This window comes from Suricata suricatta, chromosome 3 (genome assembly GCF_006229205.1).
Source record: "Suricata suricatta isolate VVHF042 chromosome 3, meerkat_22Aug2017_6uvM2_HiC, whole genome shotgun sequence".
Classification (NCBI taxonomy): Eukaryota; Metazoa; Chordata; class Mammalia; order Carnivora; family Herpestidae; genus Suricata; species Suricata suricatta.
Window position 1 is genome coordinate 40,857,299 of NC_043702.1, and position 16,195 is coordinate 40,873,493.

Sequence of the window (16,195 nt, forward strand, 5' to 3'; positions counted from 1 at the left end):
TGATCTGTTATCATTAAACAGCGAAGGCATATGATTAAAATTCTTATTTGATTGTACATTTACTAAGAAAGATTTTTATTATAAATTGTTTTACCAATTAACTTACCTTAAGGGAAGACTCTGCTGGTCTAAAGGCACAAGTTAACAAATGATTTGGCTTTCTGATTTAATACAGTGTTAGACTCTATGAATTTAGTTAATATGAGTCTTCACCAAGGCTGATTATTTAAACTACTACTCCTTCAGAAGCGCCATTTGATACAATTCTTGAATCCTGGTTGAGATTTCAGTGTGAGATGCGGATTTCAGAGAATACCAGTATTAGACTAAATCCCCAGTATAAACATTAAAAATACACAACCAAATGTATTTAGAATGAAAAGAAGTAGAGAGACAAAAGGAAGATGATGTCTACACTAAAGAGGCAGAACCAGATGGAAACTCAGTGGTCTTAACTCCCTCCTAGAAAACTGACTGGCCCTCAGAACTGAGTTGTCAGAAATCGACAACTTTGATCAACTGTAATTATGTAGGAGGGAGAGGAGAGAAGAAATGGAGAAAGAGAAATGCAGAAGGCAGGGTATCATTTTTTTTTTTTCTGCCAGCATCACTTAGGGTGTATCCAATTTTAAGCCCAAAGACAAAAGTTAATCTCACTCCTCTATTGATTTTGAAAACAAAGGATGATGTTGGCGGCAGATAGACTCATCACAGTTGTGGTATTTGGAAAACATATTAGCAATTACATGAAAATATGATCATCTATAAACTGCTTTTTACTATTTTTTCTTTTTGTGTATATGCAATTTATAATAACATGCCTTAATTATGAGTTTATTTGCCACGTGTCTTAGCCTGTTTAGTTTCTGAATCTCATTGTTATAAGCATTTTGTTCTCATTTTTTTTTCGGTTTATGGCACCAAATTCATGCTGGTTAAAATAAAAATATGAGAGATTTTACATAGTCAATTTTAGGAATCCTCAAAGCTGGATAATAGTTTTTCTTACAAAGTTTAAGAATGAAAATAATAGAGAATTTATAAGTTATATTATACAAATTAAATTGATGTGAATATACATTTTCAGGTGAAATATTAGTAATTTTCTTCATTATATTATTGTCTTAATGAAGAAAGTAAACATGAACTAAATAAAGTCATAAATAGTTTTTGAATATGTTTTCAAACAAAAACAAAGTATTTCTTTCTCCCCTTGCCCCCAGATGCAGGTTCAGGCTCTGGAGATGGAGGTAAGAGTTGCCTTTTTATATATTTGAAGACTTACCTATATTTATGGCTGTTAACTTATGTATTTGCCATTACAGATATCTGAGACAAATTCACATTTTTCATTTAAGGAAAGGGGCAAACAAAAAAGTATCATTCTACTTATTATATGAATGTATATACCATGCAAACTACTTGATATACTTATAAATCATACTTAAGAATTTCATCTTATCTAATATTTTTTGGTCATTTATTTGTTTGTGCCTGAGTTATCTTTAAGATAGAGATGCATATCCGATTTCCTAAAGGAAGCTTCTAAGAACATTAAACAGGGCAGAAAGAACTATGAGGAAATCACTTAAATACTGAGATTTTAAAATATGTAATTTTTTCCTAAAATACCAGGTATTGATATTAACACATACATAACTCTCATGTAAACAAGATCTTAAATATCATAACAAGAGTTTGAAACTGAAGGAGTTTTAGTTCATAAAAGAAGGTAAAAAAGATAAACAATATAAGCCAATAAAAATAAGATATTATCTTTACTTTGTTAAATTAATCTGTATTTATTTTTACTAATGTAAGACATGTTTTCATTATTAAATCATGTGTTTAAGGAGGTATACAAAAGAGAAGCAGAAACTTAAGTTTTGATCTGATGTACTGACTGCTAAATAAGACTTTATTTATGAATTGTATCTTCACTGTAAATTTCAAATGAAAGGCTTTTTCAAATGAAATCCCAACAAATTTCCAGCTTTATACACAGTAAGAAAAAAAAAGTTAGGTATAATTTCAACAAGAATAATATAAACATACATTCTTGAGGCCTTGCTTGAGTTGTATAAATGATCAAATGTATGATTCCAAGTAAATTTTAGTGTTTAAATTCAGAATTTGATGAAAGATAAAGAAACAAAGGCTTTGGGCTCAAGAAAGATCTGACTTAACACACTTACCTAGTTTGGGCAATACTTCAAAGATTTATCAAGTTGCTTTATGCAATGAAAGGCTTAGTTAGTTTAAGTAATACCCAGAGAACAGAATTACAGCAAAATATTGGAGCACAATTTTTCCTATAAAGGCTAAAGCTGAACAGGAGTCAAGATTTAGTACCATGAGAGCATAAGATGTCCTCAATGTCACATGACATTGGACAGTCATTTGATGTTAATACAGTCTTTCACTATTTCTAAGAAGTGTTTTCCTGCCAATCCCTATGTCTGATTGATATAGTGTTCCTAAGAAAGCTTCTCTAACTGTTTGGAAACATGAGCTTAGAAGAATAAATTAAATGGTAAAGAGAAAAAGAAAGGAAAAATATCGATAGTTCCTTGAGTAGATATTTCACCATTGGAATATTAAAGAATGATCAATTAAAAGTGTTGCTTTTGGAAGGAAGTAGTTCTTACGCAAAATTCTGTTTATTTCCCAGCTATGTTTAGTCTTTATGTATAGATTACCTACTTTTCCAGATATTGTGTTGAATTTCAAATGTTCCACTGTTCAGGCAACAAGTCTTGTTAATTTTTTAGCATCTTTGAAACAAAACAAATTTGAGGCGCCTGGGTGGCTTAGTCATTTAAGCATCCGACTTCAGTTCAGGCCATGATCTTGTAGTCTGTGAGTTTGAGCTTGTGTTGGGCTCTGTGCTGACAGCAGGGAGCTTGGAGCCTGCTTCGGATTCTGTGTCTCCCTGTCTCTTTGACCTTCCCCCGCTCACACTCTGTCTCTCAAAAATTAATAAATGTTAAAAAAAAAAACAACCAAACAACAAGACCACAGAAGATCTTCATTGCTTTTTCTGTTAATATGTCACAATATACTTTTTTCTATTTGAGTCCCCTATCATATCACACATCATTTCTTCGTTTTAATTTATTTTTAAGAAGACATGATTTGTGTTTCAGATGCTTTCATTCATTGTAATTAGCTCATGCAAGTGAAAGTGAGGTCAATATCACTCTTCCCTGTTTCAGTCCATATTGAAATCTTTAGTTCATTATGTTATCCAGTGATCTAAATAAGACAGTAATTTTTTAGGCAATAGTTTCGATGCCATGAATATCATGTTTATAACTTGAACTTTGTACATTAGTTAGAAACCACTTTCCTTTTCTTCTTTTCATCTCCTTTTTGCTTTTTACTCTTTCTTTCAATTATATGTGCTTTATAGTAACTTTGAGGGGAAAATAAAGCAACTTCATAAAAGATAATTATTTTAGAAAAAGAAAAGAACATATAACCCATTTAGTTCTGAGTTGTACTCTTCTTTTTAAGTAATGTTGTTCTGGAAGTTGTGGCAATGAGTTTTTACTCTGACTGCAAAAACTATTTTTTTTATCAAAGACCAAACATTTTTTTTTAAACGAAATTACTTTTTTTCTAGTCTTTGTCTTACTTTGCTCTGAAATACTAATGGTTTTAATTTTCTTTAATTTTTTTACTCTATTACAAAGTACCAAAAAAGCTGAGTAATTAAACCTACAAACCTAGTTTAGAGTAACCTCAACAATTCCAATTCACATATCCATTGGATTGTACATAAAGTCTATTTGATTCACTAGCTCTATTACAGAACATAGACTTGCCTCTGTATTCTAACAGAGTTCCTGGTACCAAGTACCAGAGGAGCCAGTGTCCGTTTCCTTTGAATTAACCAAAGTGATTAAATTACTTGTGATTGTTTGGTGAATCCATCAATCCTAGCTAGAGATTGTTCTAACTGGTCTCTATAGGATATATTCTCAATAATGTGTACTCAGCTAATAATTGGGACATCTTTGCAAGCACTTTGGATGGTTAATGATTATTTTTCTAATTTCTTTTAACAAAAGTTAATATAATTCCCAACTGGAATGCACTGATCCGAAAAGAGAAGTGAACAGATTTATTTGCAAAAACACGTTGTATGTGTAGCTATTATAAGTGATATCATTAAACCTCCAAATCCAAAATCACTTCAAAATACATCAATTTTTATATTTTTAAGATTGGCCTGTATATTTTTAATTAATGAATTGTATATTAGCTATGATGATTAGAAGTGATTATTTAAAAAAAAATTTTTTTAATGTTTGTTTATTTTTGAGAGAGGGACACACACAGAGTGTGAGTGGGGAAGGGTCAAAGAGAGAGGGAGACACAATCAGAAGGAGGCTCCAGGCTCTGAGCTGTCAGCACAGAGCCTGATGCAGGCTCAAACCCACAAACTGTGAGACCATGACCTGAGCCGAAGTCGGCCACTTACCCGACTGAGCCACCCAGGTGCCCCAGAAGTGATTACTTTAAAATAATTTAAGTTTAACCCATTTGCACGAGGGCATATCTGTCTTTTACTACATTTGAGGGAATATTTTTACCACAATGTGAAAATGTTATAAAGATTTCATGACATTAGTTAGTATATATTTTATATGGAATTTTATAAATTTTAACTATTGATGTATTTATTCAGATGAAACAGCGCAAAGGCCTAACTTTATTTAGGTAAAACATGTTTACTAATCTCCAATGTGATCTGCAAATATGCATTCATTTATAAAAGTAACTTGTAGCGTAGTAAGAAATACTGCATACAAATCTTAAAGGTTGGGTTTTCCCATGTCAGTGACTGTATCTTTTTAGTGTTTAAGAACATTAATACAAAGAATAATTTTGTATTATTTGTGTTGAACATAAGACTTGCTGCTCATGGAATTCTGTTTTCAGACAAAAAGTTGGAAAGGCATCTATCCTTGTGATAGTGAATCTTTTGATAGACTCACACTGGAAAAAAAATTGGAATAAGCTACAATTAACTATAAATGTGTCCTATAGGAAGGTAGTGTATGGTAATGTGTGGACCAAATTCCATAGAATTTCAGAACATAGTTGAAAGAAAAGGGTTGGCATTTCAAGTACTTATATATATGCAGATTTAATGTTGTAAATAAGAAAACGGGTGTGTGTAGGAGGGATAATAACATCTTATCCACCCACAGACTTCCTTAAGCAACAAATACTGCAGTAAGAAAAAAGTATTAAAGAAACCTCCTCTTAAAATCCAGGGGTGTGTGGGTGGTTAAAGAATAATTTTTAACCCCTGCTTTTCTCTCAAAGTCTCTTAGTCATATTATAAAGACAAAGCCATGAATATTTTCCTTCATTCTCTTAAAAATATTCTTGGATTCATTGGATTCTTGATAGATTTCTAAAATTTAAAAGGAGTCTGGTAAAATGAAAACTATATTTTAACTGGTTAAATAATTATAAGTGAATTATCCTGCTACAGGTCTGGAAAAATCCACAAGCAAATTTTAATGACATCTTATGGGAAGTTGTATGATTATATCTATAGAAATTAAAGGTCTCTAGGATTAGACACAATGGGTACATTTTTATTTTGTGAGGTAAAATGAAGCACTGAGACTATTTATAAAACTTACATAATTACATAGCTTCAAAAAAACTAGTTAATAGATGAATATCAGATATGTATAGTAACAAATCAAATTTACATCTATTAGTATAAAGACTGATTTTCAATATCCAGGTAATTGTTGTGATAACTGTACTTTATGAACCCAGTTACAATATATTTTTATTTAATGCAAAATTGCCTTGTGCAAAGTAACTTTGTATGGCATTACTCAGATGTCCAAATTTGGGACATTTATTTTATATACATTTTGGATACAGCAAGAGATGTTTACACTGCAACAAATTTTAAACCCTAGGCTGCTATTTCTGATTATGTGGATTGCCAAAAATTGGGAAACAGTATTGTAAGAAGTTTGAGAACTTAAAAATGATTTTTTAAAAATTTCTATGTTTCTAATATGAATTTGATGATACTCAGGAATTTGGTTGAAATGATCAAGCTTGACAAAACCGCGGTATTGTGGCAGGGTTTCTGCATCTGTAATAATGAATATGACAGTTTTTTTACTCTCAAAGAGATTATGTGTAAATTCTCAGCACACAATGGGAAAAACTGTGATTCTAATTATCAAAAGAAAAATAATCCCCTGCAGAAATAAAATGTCAAATATACTGTAAATAACAAGGAACTGAATATTCATTCCATGAAATGTTCCTATATAAAGCTAAGAAATTTTTCTCTTCCGTGTTGCTGTACACTTTCCCTTTCCTGACCTCGATTTGTACCTTCTCTACGTCAATGTCATGGTCAAGTTCGAGCAAGCACAATATGCCTCACCATGCTTCTCTCCATGACAGCCAAAATCTGACAGGCATTACTTGTAAGCAGCTTCAGCTTAACTACTGATTCAATAAATTCTACCATGTATGCAAGGTCTGAGATTCTTTCAGGGCAATACACGTGGGGAGAAAGTGGAAACCCTCCTCACGTTTTCTGTCCTGTGCCTGAGAGCTCCTCTTTTGCCTGATAATGGCATATAGGCATCTGAACTGTAACTGAAATCTTATCCCAGATTTCCTGGGTTGCAATCCATTGTGCTTTCTCTTCACCTCAACAAGAAGCAATATTGCAATGGAGTAATGAAATAGAGATAGAATGAATGAGGAACATGTAATGGGTAATAAAATTGGAAAAAATACAAAAAGCAAACAGAAGGAGCAAAGTGAGAATGATAGAAAATGAAAAAGGAGGAGAAAGGAATATTTGTTATCAATGTGGCTATACTTTGTTTTCAATGTAACTACCATCTTAAAAATAAAAATAACTTTTCCCTCCAGTAGAATAGTAATACTTGTCTGTATTTCCAGAGAAGATTGCTTGAGAATCTGAAATGGATGCTACCAACTTTTGTCTGAATCATCTGTATGAGTTTAAAAAAAAACATATCTAGGAAAAGAAATGCAGTCATTGTGTGCAGGGTGATAGAAATGCCTTTAGATTACAAATCAGAAGATACGTATTCTAAATTTTAATTGGTTTGGAGGTTGCCTATTTGATTTTCTACCTTCATCTCCTTGGAGAATCATTTATCTTATCAGTAAAAGAATAATATCTACTTATAGGAAAGATGATTATAACAAACGAATGCAAGTAACTTTGAACTCCAAAAAATTAAAAATGAAATTAAAAGAATATATATTACCTTTGCTCTTTATTCCCATTTATTCTAAGAATATAATTTCTCTGAAGAGTTTAATTAGAAGTTTGAATCTTTTAATCAGTTATTTTTAAATCCACGGTTTAAAGTATTGATGCTGAGATAATGAGAAGCAGCCTATGAATCCATCACAGTTTTCGGTATTTGGAGGAGGCAGCTTGCCCCACACACCTCCAGGGAAAGTGAAGTCAGCGTTGTCAGAAGAACTGCAGTTACACAAGATAGACAAGAAAGAAGGAATAACGTTTACAATTTCAGAGCAGTAAATAATTACTCTTGAAACTAAAATGGAAGGCATATTGCCTCCACAGAAAACCAAACCAGAAAAAATGGGATGGATTCACAGTATGAAAGATTCAGTACACTTATAAGGAAGAATTTCCATTAGGGTTCTAAGCATTGAGAAGTTTTTCCAAGGAGACTTCCGTTTCTTAGAAAGAAATTATTTAAAAATAGGTGGAAAGATTTTATTATAGTTCCACTTTATGTTAGAGCATAAAGCATAGATCTGTGTTGTCAGCACAGAGCCCGATGGGGGGCTCAATCTCACACACTGTGAGATCATGACTGAGCCAAAATCAGAAGTCTGAAACTTAACTGACTGAGCCACCCACGTGCCTCTGTAATTATTTGTAAGATGTTCCATGGTTTATAAAAAGCACTAAGATAATGTTGATTTACTTATCCACAATAATAGCCTCTGGATGCGTGAATGATGACCATAAAGGTTGAACAGCTTATCCTCAAACCAAACAACAGTGCATTTGGTAACTCAGTTCTTGAGCTCCAAGAATGAGGGAAATTATAGTGGCACAACTATACCTCTTGCAGTAGTTGTTTGCAACAATGACGCCAGACCCCATGTTCTGTGGCTTATATAAATCATAAATGCTATCCACAATCATGTAAGATTTCATCATCCCATACTCTTCCTCCTTTCCTACTCTCATTCTTTAAATTTCTGAATCCGTCCGTTCTATTCAACACAGTACTCAAACCGCTGTGCGTTTTTGTTGTTATCTAAGTTAATCACACTCCACAGTCCATGGGACATTATGATTGCCACTATTCTCCTCTATTCATTTTCTTCTTTGTCCTCCATCCCTAATCGCATTCTTTCTTTTCCCCTAATCATTCACTCTAAGGTATTTGATATACTTATCATAGTTATTATACTTACTATAGTTGGTGGTTGTGGAAAGTATGCATATTTGTGTAGCAACAGGAAATAATGATTAAAACATGGGTTCTGGGGTGAGCCTGGCTGGCTCAGTTGGTTAAGTATTCAATCCTTGATTTCAGCTCACGTCGTGAGTTCAAGGTTCGTGAGTCTGAGCCCCGCGTCAGGCTCTGTACTGACAGCACAGAGCAGGTTTGGTATTGTCTCTCTCTCTCTCCTTTTGTCTGTCCCTCCTGTGCTTATGTTCTCTTTTTCTCTCTCAAAATGAATAAATAAACATTAAAAATTATAAATGAATAAATAAATAAAAATGCAGGTTCTGGATTTCGAGTCGGCAAGTTCCATCCTGACTCCACCACTTACTAGCAATGTGACTCTGAGCAGGTTACTTAGATTTTCTGTGTTTAGTTTCTTCATCTGTGATCCTGGCAGGGTTTCCAAGAAAGTAGACCTTGAGCTTGAGATTTGTGCATTCAAAGTTTACTGAGTAGTAGTCTCAGGATCAGCATCTGTGCAAGGGAAGAAAGCAGGACGGGACAGAGGGAGAAGCTGACCTGGTGCAGTTTAAAGAAAAAAAAGCCACAGTAGTGTTCGTACAGAGGGGAGAGCCCCTATTGGCTGTGCTGAATGATAACAGTGGGGCTGTCTTCACATCCCACCATTGATCACCACTGATGTGGGTGACGCCAAAGAGGGAGTGTTACCTTGGGCCAAGCATCTCTCTTCAGCTGCACTGTAGGCCAGCAAAGAGGCCCAGCAATGAGCTGTCAGCACACAACACCCTTAGTAGCTGAGAAGGGGAAAATTGTGAATATCGCACCACAGCACCCTTTATGATCTGTAAAATTTAAAACAAGGGAAAAAACAAAGCAAAATTTCTGATCTAGTAGAGCTTATTTCTTGTGAAGAGACCCAAGGAGAAAACAAATAAGCAAGGGGACATATAGATTGTCACATGGTAATGAGTTCTGTGTAGGGGGAAAATGGGAGAAGGAAACTTTGGAGGGAGGGGTGCTACTAAAGAGCCAGGGAAAATCAAGAAGGGCTGGACAAAGATGAGGGGGAAGTGAAGGAGCGATGCTTGCAGATCAGCAAAAGGCGGGCATTCCAGGAGAAGCCCAAATGCGAAAGCATACCTGGATGATCCACAAGATCAAGGATGTTAGTTGAACTAAAGCCAGGGAAAGGTGGCTTGGAGTTGAGGAAGGGAGGTGGGAGGTGACCCTGTAGACCTTCCTACAAGGTTTGGCTCTTCCTGTGAGTGAACTAGAAGCCGTGACCTGACTAGTGATTTTATAAGATCCGTTGAGAATGCACTGTGTTGAAGTAAAGGCGGAAGTGGGGAAGAAGAGATAAAGTTTCTTTTGTCTGGTGGTTGTTGATTTTCAGGAATTTGTAGTATATTCTCTACAGTATCCTGTTTGTCTTAAGTATATCAGTCTGCCATCCATATGAGGGACATTGTCTGTGGTCCTTTATTGAATAGATATTTTAGGCCTTTTTGCTATAGTCCCATCCATGTTTTCTCTTAAGGTACTTCTTATTTGGGGTTTTATTTAAGATGTCCTTCTTCTGTTTTGATATTTTTAAACAAGCAGAAAATTTCACTTGTTACCAACACATAGGAATCCCTCTGTATGCTGCAGTGCATGCCAAATTGCACAGAATTGGTTTCAAATTTGGATTTGAAAATACAGCTTTTTTTACTATACTAAATGCTCAATACATATTGTAGCATATGATTTTCCATGTGTACTTAACAAAAAGCAATTTCATTTTCTCTGGTAAATTACACAGTTGTTATATCTCTGGAATAGAAAAAATCCAGGAATAAATAGAAAACAATGTTTAAATAATGTTAGCATCCTGGCTCAATGAGTCAAACCAAAAGAATTATTCCAGAGCCTGTCAGTTAGTAAACAAGTTCTGAAAAATCTTTTAGTTTTATATTCTTTGCTGATCTCTTTGAGAAGAATAAAAGGGGAGCTAACTGGATTTTAAGTAAGGTCTGGTGCTTCCAAGAACCTGTTCTAAAGATGGATCATTTAAGCTGAATCCAGTCCTAGTTAAATGTTTCGTATAACTTTAATCTTTCCCCCAGTTTTCTCATTTTCCAGCTGCTTTTCTCACTCCTTAATCCCATAGGTTGGCTGGAATGGTGACTGTTTTGTCATTACCTTCTTTGGGTGAGGCCACAAGTGGACAATTCATTGTTATGAAATCAGTTTAAAAAAAAACATTTTTATGATGGTGTCTATGTAAAATTGATGTGCTCTGCACGTATTTGTCCCTGGCACTGGCAAAATGGAAAAAATTTCTCGTGATCTTGTAAGCACTAAATTAGGGGAAGAATCATTCCAGATACACTGAATGTCCTCTCCAGAGACCATAGCACTAGCAGAAAAACATGATCTTTGGCAAGTAGAATTTCTGACACATTGATTTAAGTGGTATGGGTGAAAACTTGGTGAAAATATATGTTGAACTAGAGAGTGTCATCTTTCTTCAAGCCTTCGAGCTTTGTGATGCCTTTTGAGATTTTAAGGGTTGGAGAGTTTACAATGTTAAGGACTTACTCAGTTACTCAAAAGACAGCCATAATAGCAGCTTGGATGTGGTTGTCTTTGAAAGTAGGTGTTATTTTTAAATATAATTAAAGAGAAACACAGCTGGCAGTTTAGAAAAAGAAGGGAATTAGTAGTAGAGTTATTATACTGCATTCTAAATTGTGGGATGGTATGAAATGGTTACATTCTGGAAGCTCATACTCTCACTGCTTTTGAGGTCCATGCTGTCCAATATTCAGACATTGATTCACAAAACTCCCTTGGCCTTTCACTAAGAGAGAACTCCCATATGCCAAGCTGTGCTTTGAAATGGAATGTGGCAGAGTTATAAAGCCAGTCCAGTCCAATAAATCAGCATGCTCTGTGGATTTTCCATTGTGGGTAGTTCTCAAATCTATATCTCCAGACCATCCACCAATCCTCTATTTCAATCCCGCAGCACCCCTCATCTATAACACTGAGAAAAAGCCGCCTAACAGGTGTCCCTGCTTTCAGACTTGTCATCCTAAAATTTTTCTTACACAGCCAGAGTGATTTATATTAAACACGTATCTGAGCATATCATTGCCCTGCTTACAACCCAACAATGGCTGTCCATCATCCTTAGAATTAAAGTCAGCCTTCTCATAGGAGAAACAAAGACCTCCAGAATTAGTCCAGTGCCTGCCTCTCTATACTAATCATTAGTATTCTTCACCTCAGACTCAACACTCTCATATACCTTTTCATTGACAGTAGTTCATTGGATACAACACAGTTGATTTCATGCCTCTTTGCTTTGCTAATGCTCTTAATTCTTTCCCATGCTTTTGCCTAAATATTATTAATCTTCCAAGACTTAATCAGGCATCGTATTCTACAGGAAGATTTCCTTCGATCTCCTGATTGGTCTAAATACCTCTCATCAATTCTCTTTTGTATCATCAACCTAATTCATTGAAATAATCTGTTTGTATATTTGTCTGGAGATAATTGTTACTAATACCTTTATACACAGGCCACAAGACCTGGTGCTTAGTAGGATCTCATTAAATATTTGCTCTGCTGAACTAAGGCTCTGGCACTAACAAAAATGTGTGCTTGAATTTCAACATCTTTCCTTCACAGTTGCAAACTACAGCTTAAATTATTTGAAATTTGAAATAGAAGTTGAATGTGAAGAGCTTTGGGTACTAAAAAAAACTGTAGAATGATCTTAATTTTATAGAAGAGGACTGAAAAACAACAAACCAGAATATTAGCATATGACCCATCCCACCAAGAATAGGCAAGGAGAAGATATTCACAAGCCTAAACCAGCTTCAAAGTTAAGTACCCACTTATACATCCTTATGTATACAAGACCCAAAGAAAATTAAGGTAACCGAAGAGGAGTCTGGCGAGAATAGGCTGCAAGCTTAATCTGAAAGTCTTTTCCTTTTTTTTTTTTTTTTTTGAAGAGCATGATCTGATACTAGTATATCAGCTTGTTCACTTGTGATTTACCTCATTATCCTAAAAGTGGTGTGCAAGAAAAAAATTGAAGTTATTTTAGGATTCCAGTTAGTTAGTTTGTAGGTAATTGAGGTAATTTTACCCTATGTGAATACTTTATTTCACATTCAAATTACTTATTAAAATACCAAACGACTTTGGCCAGAGAACAGAATCATTTGGAAATCCACTTGATGCCTTCCTTTATTTGACACTGAACCAGTGAAAAAAGCCTATGTTTTCTGACTTTTCAAGGAATTACAATGATTACCCCACATAAAATGTGCTTCAGCATCAAAGAATATTACTTGCGAAATAAAACACTGGGTATTCGTTCCTTCCATCTAGAAAGCTTCTTAATCTGATGAAATAAAGGAGCAGAACTCTGTGAGCTTCAGCTGTTATGAAACATGCAGCAATATTGGGAAGAGGAAAAAGGAGCCTCCATGTGATTCTAGATTCTAGAGCAATGGTTTTAGAGTATGTCACTTCACTCTTCAAGACTGAAAGTAGGGATGCCTGGGTGGCTCAGTCGGTTATGTGTTTGACTTTGGCTCTGGTCATGATCTCACGGTTCATGGGTTCCAGTCCTGTGCTGACAGCTCGGAGCCTGGAACCTGCTTCGGATTCTGTGTCTCTCTCTGCCCCTCCTCCACTCACTCTCTGTCTCAAAAATAAACAAACATTAAAAAATTTAAAATAAAGTAAAGATGCAACTAACAGAATTCCATAGCACTGTGCCTGGCTTGTAGTTAGGAGCCTGTTAAATATTGGATAAAATAATGGATGGATAAATGAGCTGCCTGGGCAATGATATCCACTTTTACAATAGCAATTAATTGATGCATAGGTGAATACAGAGTCCACTCCTCTACTACCCAGGATCTGCTAACTATGCTCCTTAACTTAGACTAAGCATTGGAAATGTCCCAGGACATCATTCCTTAAGAAATGAGAAGAAAGTGATTCTATTTACTTTACCAACTCCGAGCTACACCTCTCACCCCACCCTTTTCTCCCCCCATAAAAGAAATAGGAGCAGTGTGTTAATGCTGTGCTCAGAAATAAAAGAACAGATTTGTGGGGAATAAAAAGGAAAGTTTGGAGAAACAAGACAGGATGGCAATCTGATGGGAGAGAAAATGTTCCAATGCAAAATGTCAGAAGAGAAGAGAAAGCAGTGATGTGTAATATTTTGTAGAAATAGAGTTTTAGTGTCCACGTAAGAAACAAAACAGGTGGAATTTTAAATAGCCTGGGTAGACTGTTTCTTATAGGTTCCAGCTTTCAACATTTCTTTCCATTATTAACCCATATATTTACTCATTTAATGCATGTCTTCCTTTAATTGATTGTATACTCCCGACACATTTGCTTTGAGAAGAAGCCAAAAAAGGGTGTCCCAGACATAGCTTTTCTTCCTACTCTACCACATATACATTTTCCTTTCCACCTAAAATAGCATTTTAATGGTGCCAGAACATATTTCATTAGGAAAAACTCAGTTTCATTCTTGCCAGACAAGACAAAGGTAGAAATCAGTGTTTAATACTGCTGAGTAGGAGAGCTGAAAACTTTCCCCTCCACCAGCACTTGTGAAAATGTGTTCTGTGGAACTTGAATGCTTCAACATGGCGATTATACCTGAAAGTAAGTGAGGCTGGGAAATGCAGTGTATTTTCACTCCTTTTAAAGAGTCACATATTGGATGACTACCTTGTTTCCTTTTGCCTAAGATTTTCCAGTTTTGTTTTAAAGATTTTATTTTTAAGCAATCTCCACACCCAACGTGGGGCTCAAACTCACAGTACTGATATCAAGAGTTGCACGCTCCACCAACTGAGCCGGCCAGAGGCCCCAAGGCTTTCCCAGTTTTATCACCAAAGATTCAGCAAACTCCTCAGTCCTGCTAAAACTGGGACCATTGGTCACCTTAGTCACACGCAAAAGACTGAAAAATCTCCCAGTGAAAAGCATGTTAAATTTTGTTTAAACACTGTTTTTCAAGAACTCCTGATGATGAAACATCTTTCTTAGACACAGATATTAAAACTCAAAGGAATTGGTCATCTGTGATACACACCTTGCACTCCAAATGATTGGCTGGGTGAATTTATGAAAGGGACTCTGTTATACTTCATGAAGTATTTGGTTCAACAAAGACCTAATTTTTTCTGAATTCGGAGATATTTTTCTAACGTTTTCTAAGTAGTTTTTAGCTCTAAATATCTGAGAATTAAAAGGTTCTATTTTTGACATTTCTAGCACACAATGTTTCCTGATAATGCTGAGGGAGCATTTCTTTTAACAAAGTTCCTAATTTTTGTACCGCTGGGACAAGGCCAAGCAGATGAAAAATTCAGTAGCCGCATACTACTCCCAGAGCTTCGCGGGAATGATAAGGCAGAGGCGGAAGAGTTCTTCAAATAGCGTGTGACTTTTAGGTGTGCTGCTTTCAAGTTGAGTAATGGGAACACTGATAAAGACACATCAGGGCTTATTTACAAAGCTGTATGTATAAATATTTACATGAACCAGTAACATTCATATAGCTTTTCTTCTCTAATAATTGTTAAGCCCAGTGTAACATTCCAAAGACTAGTTTATACTTTTTTTAAACAAATTAACAATGAATGCCTGCTATGTGTCAGGTTTTTTTTTTTATAGCCATGCAGTAAATACTTCATACAACTCTTTAAGTAAGGCATATCATCTCTGTTTTCCAGTGAAGAAATAAAACACAGAGAGCCTGAGTTACTGGTCAAGGACCATGTGGTTAGTGGTACAGCCAGGGCTTAAACTCAAGCCCCTGAAGGTCCGATCTGTCCTCTTTCTCCACTGTTTCATGTGCAGTCTGCCATCTATTTTAAAGTCAGGGATTTAAGTTTAAAAATTATAATCTTTTCTGTGAAAATATATTAAACGTCTATGAATTTGAAAGGAAAGTGTTGCTGTGAAGTAGGAAGTTTGCACTAATTAGGGAAACATCTATGCTGTTTGTTTTGTGTGATGTGGCCTGGGCTTAACTGCTTGGTGGATGCAGACATGCACGCCCCCCCCCGCCCCCGCACACAGATTTTTTTATTCACAACATGTATTCCATGTGGTTTCTGATAATATGGCACTTGTCCGTATATTATGCTGCATATCCTCTTGGTATTGATAATATAGCATCAGGCTATTATATTTTGTGCCAGCTGTGCTTTAGATGTTTGGGATACAGAAGTCCTTGCTAACAGGAAACCTAACTCTCAAGGGACGAAACAGATGAAAAATAAGTAAATAAAGAGATAAGAACATCTCCTCGAGTGATCATTTCTTTTAATAAAGTAAAACAAAGTGAGGTAATACACATACAAAGTGACTGGGCTTTGTAGGAAGAGAAAGATTTGCACTGAACTCCTGAATTGTAGAAAAGAAAGGTGCTTCCAGATCCAAAGGCAAGGCATTTGAAGCAAAGAGCAAATATGAATGCTCTATGGGAGATCTTAGTAAAATCCAGAAACTGGAAGGAACTTAAGCGTAGCTTGAGCACAATGATTGAGCAGGAAGATGGGAAGCAGAGGGTGAAGTGATAGGAATTGGATTGTAGTCATAGTGTCAGGGGAAGCCTTAGAAAGGGAGTAATATAATCTGGCTTACATTTTTAAAAGACTACT

General features: G+C 35.4%; 1 protein-coding gene across 1 annotated transcript in view; it reads left to right on the forward strand.

Moving 5' to 3' along the window:
- Positions 1 to 16,195, forward strand: part of TMEFF2 (transmembrane protein with EGF like and two follistatin like domains 2) — a 221,789-nt gene that overhangs the window by 14,062 nt on the left and 191,532 nt on the right. Inside the window, exon 4 of the mRNA XM_029934201.1 lies at positions 1,224 to 1,250. Within this exon, the coding sequence (XP_029790061.1) occupies positions 1,224 to 1,250 (27 nt within the window). The remainder of the gene's footprint in view (positions 1 to 1,223; positions 1,251 to 16,195) is intronic.